Here is a 16,721-nt window from a genome sequence, read left to right as displayed (position 1 = left end):
ATGGGAAGACGTGGTGATTTGGTAAAGGCAGGCCCAGCCGTTTTAGAGATACAGGGCTAAAAGTGTAAAAAATGACAGTTCTTGAAGAAAAAAACCATCTGCTTCGAATGATTAAAAAAACATTTTGTTTTGAAGAAATGATTTTGGGAAAAGCAAACAAATTTTTATTTTTTATACTCATTTTTTTTAAATATTGAAAATGATTCGGATTTTAATTTTAATTCTAGCTAAAATTCTGAAGCTGACTTATATACTTGATATAAATAATTTCAACTTGGCAATTCAGTTTATATAATTCTTCATGGCTTTATTACGTTTTGTGGTTTACTGGGATGATATGAGCTCCTTCATTCTAACTCCGCTTCATTAAGTTTTGTTTGCTTACTTTTCTACTAAACACATATGAAAGCGTTCAGTCCAAATTATAAGCTCTTACATTTTGTCTATAAATACGATTGATGAAGTTACAGTATTTATAATAATATTTATTTATAATAATATTTAAAACCATTTAATATTTTATTGCGGTACGAGAAGCTCCAGCGATTTACCTCAAGCCACGATGCCGTGCACCACTAGTTAGACCTTTCATTAGCTATTTATCTTGTACAAAATTGAATATGTACCACTTAAACTTAATATATCACAAAACAAATTTTAATAAGTCACATTCAAAATAGTTGTGTCCGTTCATACACTGCTTGTCCTGCATTTATACCAACATTTGAAAATTAAAATCTATCGCATTTGTTATCAAACTGTCAAAAAATTTCGCGGGTTTTGTATAGAATTGTTATTGCTTATTGTGTATTTTATATAATTAGATGTTTTATTATTTTTATTTATAAAGACTGATATTAATTGATTAATTAATAATCTATCTAAATAAAGAGATAGCGTATCGAAAGTTTGTTAACAGTAATGGTTCAGTTAATTGTCAAGTGTTTTAATTTAACAGATTACTTAATGTTATATTAGGAGAAATCTGTATATTTAAGATGCAGTCTAGATCATCGAAAGGAAATTTAAGCAAGCCTAATTACGGATTGCGTAAAAGGAAATATAAAGGAACGGCTAAGGATGAAGAAACTCTTGAATGTTCAGATAAAGCAACTCAAGTGGTTAGTGATCTTGAGAATATAGAAAATAATTTTCAGATAGCCGATGGAAATAATCCTATAATTCAGTTCAAATATGATTTAAAGAAAGTTTTAACTGACTCCAATCACAATTTAGAAAAATGGTTGGATTTGGACTCATTACCATATTGTCTAATGAATTTAAACAAATGCATGCAAAACCATGCATATAAAAATGTAAGTGCAAGATATTCTACACTGTATATTATATTCTACACTGTATGTTATATGTTATTTATGTTATAACATAGTGTAAAGTATGTTGGTTCTATGGCCAAACGTTTGAACAATTTGAATTATGTTTATACCTGATCATTCTTTGGTTGTGTCGAAGTAATTTTTCTAACTAGTTGCCAGTTGCTCTCAGTTCTTCTGTTTTTTTATAACATAACTAATAACTTTGAATCACAAAAATTATTCTTTGTCTTATAGAAATCTACAAAATATATATTTTTATTTTTGATAGAATAGGCCTGTAGACTAGTACAACATATTTATTTTTTATGCATTTTGATTTATTAATCCATTGCAAAATTTTACTAAATATATCATGAATAAGGTGTAATACTTCTAATGTATGTTTATATTTTTTGTTTTTTATCTTTTAATTTAAATTAATTTGTTGCAGAATTTTTCTAAATATGTTATTAGTCAAGAATTAAGTGTAATGCTTTTATTGTATATTAAAAACAAAGAGTATCTGGAGGCTTGCAAATACCTGCAATTTTGCATTACAGTAGTATGTAAAATTCCTAATGAATCTACATTAATTGAATTTCTGAAAATAATCATGGTAAGATATAATGTTATCAAATAATTGCATATTGATGCCTAAAAATCTTAATTAATCATAGTAATATGGGAATTTGTTCATAGTGAAAAGTGGAATCATCTTTTTCTCACTGACATATAGATTTTCTACTAAATTTATTTCAAGTAATCAAGACTATATTAAAATAGTTCTTTATTTTAATATATTTCATTTTTGTAGTATATAATTTTATAGTATTTAGAAGTATATAAGTAAAAGATATTTTTTAAAGTATATTTAAAGAGGAAAATTATTTAAATTATTACAAAAGTTAATGAAATGTATCTATACTAATTTAGTCTATAGAGCAAAATCCGTCTAATAACAATCAATTATTAATATTGGATTTGCATTCAGTTTATATTCACAGTGTAATGCGCTTTCAACTATTATAACTTGCTAAAACATCTCATTTGTAATATTCTTTTAATATAGTGTTAAAGCATATAAAAGTTAATAAACATGAATATCAAAATTATCATGAGTTCAATTCTAAATTATTATTCTTTGTATTGCATATAAGGTTTTAATTATTATTTCCAGGATATCCATAACTCTGAAGATGATAGAGACTTACATATTTTTATATTAAAAATGATTGAAGATTGCTTTATAACTTTATTTGCTTTATATCCTTCACATATAAAATATATGAGACAATATTATAAAAGACTACTTACCATGCCGCTTCAAAATTGTAAACACAAAGGTAAGGTTTTTGTGAGTATTTTGAAGTTTTATTTGAATAAATTAATAGTAAAAAACTCTAGGTTTATTTACTCTAATTTCAATTTTTGTATGATAAGTTCTTTTAATAATAATTTCAGATCATGAAAACTATGAAAGTTTCAATGGAATTTTTTTTTACTGCATAAATCGTCTGGAAAGTGAATTACTTGCCATTAATATTTCTCAAAGATCAGAAGTGAATAATGTAAAAACACTTAACAATAATGAAAGTGATAGTATTGCTCTAAGTTTTGCTTTTAATGAAAGTGAGCTTTTCGACCATTATGATGATTTATCAAGGGAAGAAAAACTGTCCAGACTTTATTTACTATTACAAATAATAGTTAAAATATTCGAAGATGATTTAGCATTCAGGATACTTGTGTAAGTATAATAATATATCAAATAACTTATAAATAATATTACATGATAATAAATTTGTTGAAAGGTATAATAAAGAGAAGAACATTGCACATAAATTAATTATTTCAAATGTTATATGGGGTAAAGAAAGTATATTGAATTATGGATTCATGAAACCGTGTATCAGAAAAATAATTAAGATACTCATCTTGTCTGTTCGTAATTGTAGAAAGAAATCAGAGTGCGCCACAGTTTCGGTGAGTATACATCATACTTGTGAACAATGCATGTAGTGTATAATTGTTTTAAAATATTTGATTTCATAATATGTTAACAATTGGGTTAATAAATTGAATTGAATAAATAAATATGTAGAGGTAACATCAGATCTGTTTTGTGCTTCTAATAATATTTTTGCTTTATTTTCTTGTATGAATAATAGCTACTGTTTGTATGTAAATGTTCATAACTGTTGATAGCTGTTGTTGCAATATTTTTTTAAGATATTTTGTATAGATACAGTTTACAATTTTACGTATTATTCAAGGGTATATTTCTATTCAAGGGTAATCTGTTGATTAGTTTTTGACTAACATCCACCCGCTTAAGAGATACAGAGCTAAAAATTACAGTTTGTGAGAAAACGTTTAAATAAACATTTTACTTGTGTTGACGGAATGAAGAATTGATTATATTTTTGCAAAGGCAGGTCCGGCAGTTTTGGAGTTGCAGGAAAAACGTAAAAAAAAAATCTGAAATGATAATTTTAGATCATTATTTATGATTTATATATACATAAAAATATTGATACTCAGATGACAGGTATACAAGGGGACTGATAGACAGATAAACAAGTAGGGAAATTATAAGGTAGAAAGGCAGGCAGAGAGAAAGCTACACAGGTAGAAAGGTAGAAGAGTAGGCAAGTCAACTAGAAGGCAGGTAGATAGGTTAACAAGTACAAAAGTAGATAAGTTGAAACTTAGACTGGTAGACTAGACCCTTGGACAGATAAACAGATTTAATATTTATTGATTAAATCGATTATTTACACATTCTGGTAAGATCATGCAACTTGCCTTAAGGCAAAATGCCACTTACATGTAGTTTACCTTTGAATCAAGGTTTCCGATTTGTTCATCTGTTGCCTTCTCACAAAGTAAGTGTTTGGCTTATTAATGACTTGAAACTACAATTTTACTAGGCTTTTGTCTTATGTAAGTTCCTCCTCACACTTTTCAATAATATATACTTTATCTTTGGTTGTTAATTTATATTTTTGTTGGCAATTGTTTGCTTATATTTAAGTTGTTATAAAGAAATTTGTATTATGTTAGATATATTATATTTACATATGCCTACACTTGGTGAGGTCTTCACTGCAATGCAATTAATTAACTAATTACAGTTTAGTAGGAACTTAATTATCCGGCCCTCAGTTATACGGATTCGTGATTATCTAGACTACCAACAGCGACCAATTTATGTATGCAAATTAAACTTATTACCTACTTATTTGATGATTACCAAATAAATATTTTAAACACATTATTCGTGCATATGTACCTTCAATTTTTATTTCAATTAATGCTAAAATATGTATGTACATACATAAGTAAGTGTTAATTTTTTAATAAAGATTGTTTTTTATTGATTTCTAATTATATATTTCTTATTTTTCATAACATATAACAATATTCTTCATACATTCGAATGCCTATCAACAACAATTAGTTTAGGTAATCAGGTTTCTACTGTATGTGCTTGTATAAACTTATGCAGAAATATATAATAATTACTATGCTTTATATAATTACATAAGCTTCTATTTTTCCAGAGGCTGCTGGGCATTATAGCACATGTGCTGCATTTAATGTCTAATAATAGAAAAAACCTATTCTTAAGTATTGGAATGCAGTTGAATATCTTAGCTATTGAAATATTCACCTCCATACAAGGTAAGTTCTGTAATATTTTTTAATTTTCATAATATATTATTCAATGACAGTAATATATAATTTAATATATCAACCAACAATTTTAGTCCAAACAAAAACACACCTCACACATCTCTCTTTATATTGAATTATATTATATTATATTATATTTGATGTTGAGATATATGAGTAAGTTCTTATAGGGAGATACATCAAAGAAAAAAACAAAGATTTATAAATTACAGTAGAATCTCGATTAACCGGACTAATTGGTGTCGATAGGCATTCGGATAATCGAAAATCCGAATAATCGAAGATATGAAAAATAATTATTAAAATTAACAAATACATACATAGATATATAAGAAAATCAATGTTTATTAAGAAGTTAACACTTCCTTATTTATGTACACACATAGTTTCTTAGATTACATTATACAAATACTAAACTGCAGCATTATTCATGCAAAAATTTGGATTGTAGGTATGTACATACATATAGTTAGTCGCGTTTGACAGTCCGGATAATCGCAAATCCGTACAACCGAGGGCCGGGTAAACGGGGTTCTACAGTAATCTTTAATTTGAATGTCAAAACGTTTGGAATTAAAGATTAAATAATAGATCTTTGATTTTTTCTTTGATGTATCGCCCTATAAGAACTTACTCATATATTACTTACTCATATACATATAAGGCTTGATTTGAATGAATCACTTGATTCGACATGGCACATCATTAATATGTGTATTTGAATAGTCTTGAATTTGATGTTAATATATTTTATTTGAGTTTAAAAGTTGGGCGTTACATCAATAAAAATAGTATGAGAGTTTTTAGAAATTTATTTAAAATCCATACGTTTTGGCGAGCATCCTGGCCTTCAATCAGTGGCAATCAATATAACTCTAAAAATTAAAACTAAATAAATAATATGTAAGAAATTTCATAGTAAAATATTAATAAAAAAAACACAATTTTGTATCCTAATATAACAGATAAAAACACTATTGCTTCATGGTATGAGTATGTGCATAGTGGAAAAATATATATTTTTCAACATCACAAATGGCAAAACACACAAATAAACTTTTAATAAGTTGTCGAAACTATGTATTGATTATTCGGAGTCTAAGATAGAAATGTAGAAATGTCACGTTTTTTCTTAAAGCAGTTCTTAACATATGTTCAAATTTTATGAGAAATTTAAAAACCGATGGGGTCTTGTCATTTTTTAAGAAATTTTGACGCACTATTTTAAAACCACATGTTTGTTTCGATATATATATATATATATATATATATATATATATATATATATATTAGGGTGGTCCTTAATATGGATGTTTTTGAATTTCCTTGCTCCCAGAGGCTCAATGCTTCCAATTTGATAAAAAATAATTCTTTGAAAGTTTTAGTTTTTAATATTAACTTTAAGATAGTCTGCACAGAATTTTTTTTTTTAAATTTCTGTTTTTAGACATTTCAAAGCAATATCATTATAGCAGTATACATCCATAATATATATTTTGTATTATATATACATATAATACCAAATATAAATAAAACATATTTGTAAAGCCTATAAACCATTATTTTGATTATTATTTGTAAATCAATTATTTGTCAGTGAATTACATTAATTTTTGGTTTAATAATAAGTTTATGTAAGCTAAAAGATTTTTATAAACCCCATTTATTTTTTTAGCTGAAGAACCTTCATATATCATTCACATTTTATCTATGCTACGACCATGCTTTCTTAAAAATTTGGTTGCAAACAAAATATTGAGCATGATACATAGCATATTAAATAACGGATTATACAGCTGTAATATGACTTATGCTGATATATTTGAGAAAAAATTGTGGACATTGTTTTCAGCCACACATGCTACTCACAACAAATATGTTTTGGATATAAGTGCTGATACAGATACACTTCATGTGAATTGCTCTAGCTATTTAGCTATACTTTTTCAAGCATTTTCTTCATTTGTCGATATGTATGAGATTAAATGTATTAACTTACAAGTTGTTAAAATCATACAAAATATATTGGAGAACAATAAATCCAACATGACATGTGAAATGTATCAGAGTTTTGAAAAAGATTTATTCAAAAAATATTATCAATGCCATATAGATTCATCTCGATACAGTGAAAGTAATAACTATTTATTGAAGCGAATGCACGATTTTGACTATGTGATGAAAATTAAAAAGAATATGCATATAGAAAGTTTGGTACACAACCATTCCTATTTACCTGCAATTAGCTGGATTACTGGACGTTCTTATTACAAAAAATGTATATTATACATGAATGTTATTGATCTAATAGAAAAACTTAAAGTGGAAGTTAATGGAAATGTTCCAGATATTACAATGGATTACATATTTAATTTTAAATTATAATAGTTATATAGGTTGATACACATACATTGTGATATGCATTATTAAAATTTTGTACCTGAAGTGTGTGTGAATAATAGGTTTAAAGAAGTTTAATAATTATCCAAAGAAAAATGTGAAGAATACTTAAAGAGCAAGTAAAATGACAAAAGAATGAGATACAACAGTTCTTGTTCTATAAATTTAAATATTGAGATTAAACATGAAGTTGAAATTTTATTATAATCTACAGCTCAAATAAAAATTAATAGGATATTATCAACATGATTTGTATATGTAACATACATTATATATAAAGACTGTGAGATATCAAAAAGTATTTATCTGTATTGATGCCTTTCATATAAATTGTATCAAATAATATAATAGAATCATCCGTATGATTTGAGTCACTCTTAAGGTTCATAGAATAGTCATTGTAGAATTATTATAGAAATTCATATTTTGGGGTATAGGTGGCCAATATATTGCAAATATAATGCTGTTGATTTAATCTTTCTCCCACTTAGTATGAACGTTATAGTAAATATAATTCTTCTATTACTTCTATAAATAAATTACTAGCCAAGTAGCATTTTAGATATAAAAATATTAAAGGTCCAATTCTTGTTTTTGCATTTAAATATTAGTAAAAACAAATTATTCCTCTAGATAATTTATTCATTTTTAATATATTTCTCATTTTTCTCATTTCATTATTCATTTGAGTTATTGTGGGTGATACATTTAGTTTTATTATTTCTCATATCAATATTACTTTTATGGCAGTATGTGTTTATATCACTCAATAGCAAATTCTTATAACTATTTCTGAGCTGTCGCTGATTTCTTATAACCACTTTTTTGTGTGTTACTTTTAACGGTTTATTAAATACCCTTAAAGGAACTAAACGATGTCTAGTTGGCCTGATCTTGTATTGTTCACTTGATTTTGTAATTAGGTACTTGTGGCTTAACTTTAAAATTGGCCATTTTGTTAAAGATTTTGGCAAATAAAGTTTTCTTGGTAGATTTGTTGCATATTCATTTATCATATATGCCTTCTCAAAAGTCAAAGAATTTTTCTGTGTATCTTGAACTAATTTATCATAATTTATTTCTGGCATATCAGATATTAACTTGGGCACCGTTTGTGCATTATATACTAGAGTAGCAGCTGCGGTCTTGTTAGCATACCAGAAAAAGTCGCTTTTAGACCAACCTATTCTGGTCTGGTACTCCGGAACCTTTGATTTAACATATACCCACCGTGTGTTTATTCTTTGTTCCTTCAGTAATTGTAATTCATTAGATAAAGGAAATAATCTACTAAATGGTTCTAACTTGTAGTAAGAGTTCATAATTTCTTGGATGTGTTTTGCCCTATTATTGTTACGGACTTCGTCATTGTTTCTTAGGGCCTTACATAAAGACAATCCCAATATAAGTAATGCAGCAATTATCACTGTATATACAGAAATGATTAGAAGTCCAATAATTTGCCATAAGAAATGAATCAATACTGGTACTCCTGCTATTATACCTAAAAAGAAAAATAGTTTATTAGGTAAATAATTTAATAAATGTATATAGTTTAATAGTCGGTTTTTATAATCAAGGTTATAATTAATGTTCATGAAACGTTCTTAAAAATAATTAATGTATTCGAGTCGTATTTATTAATTTTTGGAATGTGGATTACGTTAATGAAAAAACAAATACATTATTGAAATTCCGATTTTACTATTATAAAAAATCGAAGATATCAAAAAACTAGAGGAGCATGCAGTGGCGTCGGAAGCAAATTTTTGATGGATGGGCTCAAGCCCAAAGACCACCCAGCCCACACGGTTCCGACGCCGTTTCCGGTTCCGAAAGTTAAACAGTTGTAAAACAATTTATACGTATTTTTGAGGCAGTCATTATATTGTAAAAATCATCATTATTCTTAAAACATTAATTAACTACTTGTAAAAAAAATATTGTAAACATATTGTTTGCTTTTTATTCACGGTTATGCTTCAAAGTTACAATTATTAGGCGTTGAGGATAAATAATATATTTTGGTATAAAGATTAAGGGGATTTATATAAGGTACACACCATATACATGTATATGCATTATATGATAAAATGCAAAACTATATAATTTTTAAGCGAAAAATAATAGAATATAAAATATATAATATTGCGTTATACCTAAATCATCCCCAGCTGCGGTAAGGACGCACAGCAGGCTGCCCACAACGCCACTGCATAAGTGCACCGCTACAAGATTACAATAGTCCTCTAAGTTTGATCTATAAATGATTCTTTCAAATAGATAACAAATTAACGAACCGAATGCACCCACAAAAAGTGACATTACAGCGTTATGAATTTCCGGAGCGGTCGATATTGTTACGATTCCTGATATTCCTCCCTTAAAATGTAAAATAAATCAAAATGGTCAAAATTTTAAGGAAACTTATATATATATATATATATATATATATATATAAGTTTACTAGTAAGTTCCGCTGTAAAAATATTATAACCTGGAATCTTTATTATACCTACAGATATATTAATTCTATTTAAACAAAATCAGTTTTGGGTTTGGTTAGAATTTCCAATGACTATCAATATAAGTTTTATGTCTTACAATTAGATTAGGAGCATCATGTTGTTTACATGAACAATACATAGCATGCCTCATATCACATCCTTTTTACACACTCATACTCAGATTGTGAGCGTATTTTCACGCTAAAAAATTATTAACATTGTACTAGAAATTTCCTAAAAATTTTATGGGAAAACGATGTATGCCGTGTCAGCTAATATACATATGTATGTATGTATGTATGTATATGTATATATACAGTGGCGTCGAAACCGTGTGGGCTGGGTGGGCTGGGTGGTCTCGAGCCCACCCATGAATTTCTCTATCTCAAAATATGATTTGACCTAATATGTAATACTACTACCTAATACTAGCCCACCCATCAAAAATTTGCCTCTGACGCCACTATATCTATATATATATATATATATATATATATATATATATATATATATATATATATATATATATATATACTTATACATACATACAGTGGCGTCGGAACCGCGTGGGCTGTGTGGACTTGAGCCCACCCATCAATTTCAAAAAATTATATGGGCTAATATCTCAAAAATCTTAAAAAAAAACGAGCCCACCCATCAAAAATTTGGTTCCGACGCCACTGCATACATACATACATATATTTAATCGTATGTATATGTCTACTGTGTATATATTTTTTAATGAAATAAACATACACAAATATTTGATCGATCATTCGCATGTGGTCGATGTAGCTATTTGAAATAATAAATTTCAAATTCAAATAAATATTTACGCCATCCAATTTACACATTTCATATGGAATTCTGACCTTATCATAACGTATAACGTATAACATAACGCTTCGAATATTGAATCCAATAAGTAAGAAAAAACAAAAAAGTTTTTTCAAAAACGATTTTTTTTTTATTATTTACTGTCGACGTTTCGGAACTAGGTACGCTCCATCTTCAGGACATTTGTCAAGAAACATGATCTTGATAAGATTTAAACAAACAATATATTTAAGAAAAATAGGTAATCAATTCTGTTTTTTATACCTCTTTTTTTTTTAAAAAAAAGAACTTTCTAATTTTCTAGTATTTCTAGTATTTCGTTGTATAATCTACTCATTTATTTTTATTATTTTTCATTTTGATTATTTTGTTATATTTTATATAATGTCATCTCTTCCACAATTTTATTCATTTTATAAAATACCATTTTCTAATTTGCTTAAATATATTGTTTGTTTAAATCTTATCAAAATCATGTTTCTTGACAGATGACCTGAAGGTGGAGCGTACCTAGTTCTGAAACGTCGACAGTAACAGTAAATAAATAAAAAATAAAACTTAACAATAATGGAAAACATTTAAAAATTTTTAATTTCCCCAAGGAGTTAATCATGCTTTCATCCGTTAATCTGATTAGCTAGTTTTTTTTATCGAAGTTTCAAATTATAGCGTATGCACGCAAATGTGACGGCTGCACTAATTTAGGAAGTTTAATGCTGATTAATTTTTGCCGGGCTTAATTTATTATTAATATTCATTATTAATATATTATTAATTTTTACGATTTTGTATATTAGCTGACCCGAAATTATAATTTGGCCGGGTCACACTTCGGAATCAATAGAAAACGATAAAAAGTCCAAAAACATTTCATAGGTTTGAGTTATTATTAACAATATACGGTATTATTTCTTTTTTTTCTTTCTTTCTTTTTTTAATGAAATTTTGATGATGTATTATTGCAATTACAAACCTGCAAACAAGCTAAAAATGTCCAATATGTGTATAATCCTCCACGGAATGCAGTCTGTAAGCAAATCATTGTTAGAAAACCACCAGTAAAAGCCATTATGAAGCATATTGCGGCAAAACCAGTATAATTCCCTGAAATTATCAATAAGTTTCGTAACTATCAATAATTATAATGCACAGTGCTCAATGAGTAAAAAAATTTAGGGTTATCTATATTTTTTGGATTTTATTATATAAAAACTGAAATAAAACAGGTATAAAATATAAAAGAAAATGTTATTGGTGATTAACTCTTACCATTCAATGGTATGAATTAGCTGATTCTCAGACCTACTGAGTGTGAAAAGTTTTTAATGGCAATTTAAATTTTTTTCGAAATTTTTGTAATACAATTCTAACACTTACGAAACTATGTATTATACATACACAAAAAATATAATAATATTTGCAGTGAAACCTTTATCAAATACAACATTAAATATGGGAAATGGAAAATTATTTTTCGCTAACTCTTTGAGATAATCATAAAATGTCCGGTCGTGATTTTAGAGTTTATTTTAGTCTTTTTTTGAAGTTATTTTCATTTAAGTAATCTCAACTCACATTGAATTCATACTGTAAAAATTGTTATTATAGAAAGTAAAATATTCATTATTCATGTTTTTTTTAAAACGAACCTGGTACACGATCCTGTTCATAGGTAGGCGATGGCATGCACATGGCGAAAAGTCCAACCACGATTAAAACATATCCCAACATTGATATAGTGGGCGCATCTGTTGGATCAATTATAATAAATACTTTTATCTCTAGTTTAGATATTTTATCTGTTCTGCAAGAATGTAAAAACTTTATTACTACTATGAGGCCATTTTTATACATGATCGTAACCAAAAATATTATTTGAATCATCATATAATTGAATCATATGGATGTTTATTCACTATTCCACATAAAAATACTTCCTTTACTCTAATAATTACGGAAACTAACTTTATAACTAAAATGAAATACTAAAATATCGCTTTTTAGGTGTGCATTTTCAATATATTGTACATGTATTTTATAAAAACTAACCGTCTGTCAATCCATATACGTCAATTGACTTTAATCTCATCACTCTGGGTCCAAGAATGAGACAAGAAACCAGAGCAAACAAACCTCCAGTTACGTGAATAATTGTGCCGCCTCCATAGTCTTTGAAAGACACATTTTCGCTGAACATTGAACTACTTCGCAAAAATCCAATTTCTGCATTTAAATAAAATCGTATATGGTATATTATTGCATTATAATATGATGTTGCGTCGTGATATAATTTGAAGATTAAAAAGTGACTTATCATAGGTATTTTTTTAAATATATATTTAACAGTAATCAGAACTTAACGAGCCCTGTGAGGTTTTGTGCTGACTTCTTTAACACGTGGCTGTATAGATGGCAACGCAAGCGGGTTAGAGCTATTTTCACTTGAAAACATATTGCTATATATATTTCCAAGTGAAAACTGATGTCACTACTGCTTGACATCAATCTTCTGAATTATATATATATATATATATATATATATATAAATAAATAAATAAATATAAATATATTTTATATGAATTTAAAAATCGGGCGTATTTTTGAACTGAAATAAAATAAATTTATAATATATTTTATAATATGATATATATATAATATAAATTTATAATATATATATATATATTATTAAAGTTTTTCAGCCGAAAGTCGAAAAAAGAAAGAAAGAAAGTATTAGGTGCGCAACTAAGTTCTCGCTGTTTGTCAGTATATGGCTCTAGCAGTAAGGGTTGGTCGATTTTGACAAATCCAAAACGTCATGAACCAAGCTTAGACATATGGCAAACAAACTGATGCTACACATAAGAGAATTAGTTTTTGCAATATATACTTCTGATCAAGTGAAAATGTCTAATGTTATGCCAAACAATCGTCATTTGCGGGAAGTGTTGATTTTCTTCTTTCATTCGAAAAGAAACGGCTGCTCAAGTGCATCAAGAGCTACGAAAATGTTACTCTGAGTGAAACAACATGCCGTGATGCGTTTTGGCGCTTCAAAAACGGTGATTTTGATGTTGACGCGACCGCCCTCGTGAAGGTCCAAAATCTACAAAGACGCTAAATTGAAGGCCTTTCTCGAAGAAAATTCGTGCCAAATTCAAGAAGAGCTTGCTTCAGAATTAGGTGATACCCATCAAGCCATTTCCAAGCGATTGCATGCGTTGGGGATTATTCAGAAGCAAGAAACTTGGGTTCCTTGTGAGTTGAAGCCATGAGACGTCGAGCGTCGTTTTTTCGCCTGTGAACAAACAACTGCTCCGAGAAAGGAAGGGTTTCTTCATCGCATCGTGACAGGTGATAAAAATGAATACATTACAGCAATCCAAAGAGAAAAAAATCTCGACTCGGCCGAATATTCACTGCGAAGGTTTACTTTGAATATTGTGGGACCAGGTCAGTATTATTCATTATGATCTGTTGAAACCGAGCGAAATTATCACTGGAGAACTAAATCGAACTCAATTGATGCAATTTAGCCGAACACTGCTGCGCGAAAAACGGCCAGAATACGAGCAGAGTGATTTTACTGCATGCCAACGCTCAGCATCACGTTTTCAAGCCTGTTAAAACCTACTTGGGAACGGTCAAATGGCAATCCTACCCCACCCGCTATATTCCCCAGATATTGCATTATCCGATTTTTACTTGTTTCGTTCGATGGCACATGGCCTGGCTGAGCAGCAGTTCAACTTATACGAAGACATCAGAAAATGACTTGATTCGTGGATAGCCTCAAAAGACTACCACTTCTGACGTCCAGGAATTCGAGCTCTGCCAGAAAGATGGGCAAAAGATGTGTCTAGCGATGGGAAATAGTTTGAATGAATCAGATGTAATAGTTTTTTTTATAATAAAGTTGCATTTTCATCGAAAAACAGCGAGAACTTAGTTGCGCACCTAATTCTTCTGAAGAAAATAAAAATCTTCTTCAATTGTACGTTTCGAGCTGTTATGTTAGCTCATTATTCAGCAAGCCAGTCCAAAAATATTTTTATAAAATTTGACAATTTCTCGAAACGTACAATTGAAGATTTTTACTTTCTTCCTTTTTTCGACTTGTGGCTGAAAAACTTTAATAATATCTTTCAAAGTCAAGATAAACAATCTCATTATATATATATATATATATATATATATATATATATATATATATATATATACAGCAATGACCTCGAAAAACCGTTTCCACTTGAGATCATATTTGAAATCTATAACCTCAAGTGGAAATTACTGAACTTATCATAGTAAACATGTAAAATATTTTATATTTATAGATTTATTTTATATTTATAACAGAATTAAACTCAGGAATTTTTTGAAATGTCAAAATTTTGCTATTGTTAAACGAATAGTCTATCCTATCAAATACAGGAACATGGTAAGCGGATGCATCAGGTCGCTTCCACGATTAATTGGTTAAAGAAAAATGAATGCATCGTGAAATATGTTTGCAATGATGTACACTGTGTTACTTAAATCGTTTTTATCATTGCTTTTTTTTATTATAGATTGGATTTTTAAAATAGAAATAATATATAACATTACCAACTAATTTTTGTACCTCCGCATGTAATATGAATTATAACCGGATAAAACAATACTGACGTAACAATTGATATGGCAATTATAGAAATTGTTTTAATTCGTCCAGCAATCATAGTCGATATTATAGCACTTGATATTATTTGTATGCACCAGCCTGAAATTAGATCGAAATTATGCTTTATATTATATAATATACAAGTTGCTTAAAATAATTGAAAGCCGCGGTATATTGGTTTATCATGCACCTAGTTTTTAATTTAGATACTTTTAAGAAATTCGCTATAAGTTTTCCATATCGTATTTATTATGATTTAAATACAAATGAGATTTGAAAATCATTCTAATGGGCTTGCCAAATCGCTATACCAATGAACTACAACAAAAGATTAAAGTGATAAACTCCCTCAGATTTATCTAATATATAGATAATATATACCCTTGCCTTTTACTCTAATTAAGGGAAGAATGCAACTGTGAATTTTTCCTAGCATACAATAGTTCTCCTTTATTTTTGTAATAATAACCAACAAATTTAATTAATGTCGAATTTGCAGTTGTAAATATATGAGATAAAATAAAAAAAAGTATAAGGCCGAGCTTAAACAATGAGTTTTAATGTAAATTTAAATTGGGCAAAATTTGAAATACAAACCATAGCTAGCCTCGTTCATATCAAGTTCTGCCGATGAAAAAAGCGACACGTTGGATCCGAAAATCCGTCCTTCACCCGTGCCATATGCTAATGTATAACCAATTAAGCAATAGCATAGTGATATTACTGATATTTCTATCAGATTTTGAAGAGATATTCGGTAAATATTTTCTGTAAATTTAAATAATATAAGTCAGTTATTTTTATTCAGTCTAATAATTTTAGGATATTTTATTTAAAATTGCTATAATTTAATTTACAAACTAAGATGTTTCAAACTAAAACTGTTGAACCATTTGTCAAAGCTTATATCTCTCCAAATTAGAACGTCAGTCTCTGTACCCTTCACATACTATCAATTTAAATATATATATATATATATATATATATATATATATATATATATATATATATATATATATATATAGCAATCAGAATTTAACGAGTCCTATGAGTTGTTACTACTTTTAAAACGACGTGGCTTTTACAGATGGCAACTCAATGGGTTATCGTATCTCTATGTTATGAATTCATGACAAGAATCCTTGTAAAATTGATGATTTTTTTATTGATGTAGTAATGTCTGGGAGGGCTATTTTTGCTTGAAAACATATTTACGTATATATTTTTAAATGAAAACCAATGTTGCTACTGGTTGACATCAAAATCTTCAAGGCTATCAAATCTGGTATTCCTGCTTCACCATTATGG

The 16,721-nt window shown here is 28.2% G+C and overlaps 2 protein-coding genes across 5 annotated transcripts; one reads left to right on the top strand and one right to left on the bottom strand.

Annotated features, from left to right (window-relative positions):
- The first annotated feature begins 811 nt into the window (after window positions 1–811).
- On the top strand, window positions 812–7,524 carry LOC113378046. 2 transcript variants are annotated; one of them, XM_026618557.1, is made up of 7 exons: window positions 812–1,316; window positions 1,768–1,932; window positions 2,494–2,659; window positions 2,778–3,063; window positions 3,272–3,299; window positions 4,880–5,000; window positions 6,688–7,524. In XM_026618557.1, exons 1-7 carry the CDS (start codon window positions 999–1,001, stop codon window positions 7,395–7,397), a joined length of 1,794 nt encoding a protein of 597 aa, XP_026474342.1. In that variant the 5' UTR covers window positions 812–998; the 3' UTR covers window positions 7,398–7,524. The 2 variants fall into 2 exon arrangements, with proteins under 2 accessions (XP_026474342.1, XP_026474341.1); XM_026618556.1 differs by having other exon boundaries at window positions 3,128–3,299.
- Window positions 7,525–8,049: 525 nt separating this feature from the next.
- LOC113377759 lies at window positions 8,050–16,089 on the bottom strand. Of its 3 annotated transcripts, none has more exons than XM_026618177.1 (7): window positions 16,011–16,089; window positions 15,375–15,512; window positions 12,806–12,979; window positions 12,406–12,504; window positions 11,730–11,860; window positions 9,572–9,794; window positions 8,050–8,916 (listed from the first exon to the last, which is right to left on the bottom strand). In XM_026618177.1, the coding sequence occupies exons 1-7, from the start codon at window positions 16,027–16,029 to the stop codon at window positions 8,090–8,092; spliced, it is 1,611 nt and encodes a 536-aa protein (XP_026473962.1). In that variant the 5' UTR covers window positions 16,030–16,089; the 3' UTR covers window positions 8,050–8,089. The 3 variants fall into 3 exon arrangements, with proteins under 3 accessions (XP_026473962.1, XP_026473963.1, XP_026473964.1); XM_026618178.1 differs by having other exon boundaries at window positions 8,050–8,838; XM_026618179.1 differs by lacking the exon at window positions 16,011–16,089 and having other exon boundaries at window positions 15,359–15,456.
- Window positions 16,090–16,721: the final 632 nt, after the last annotated feature.

Source organism: Ctenocephalides felis, unplaced genomic scaffold, assembly GCF_003426905.1.
Source record: "Ctenocephalides felis isolate EL2017-DRISC unplaced genomic scaffold, ASM342690v1 CF-g0.4_SCAFFOLD_01886, whole genome shotgun sequence".
Lineage (NCBI taxonomy): Eukaryota > Metazoa > Arthropoda > Insecta > Siphonaptera > Pulicidae > Ctenocephalides > Ctenocephalides felis.
This window is presented reverse-complemented; position numbering and strand designations above follow the sequence as displayed.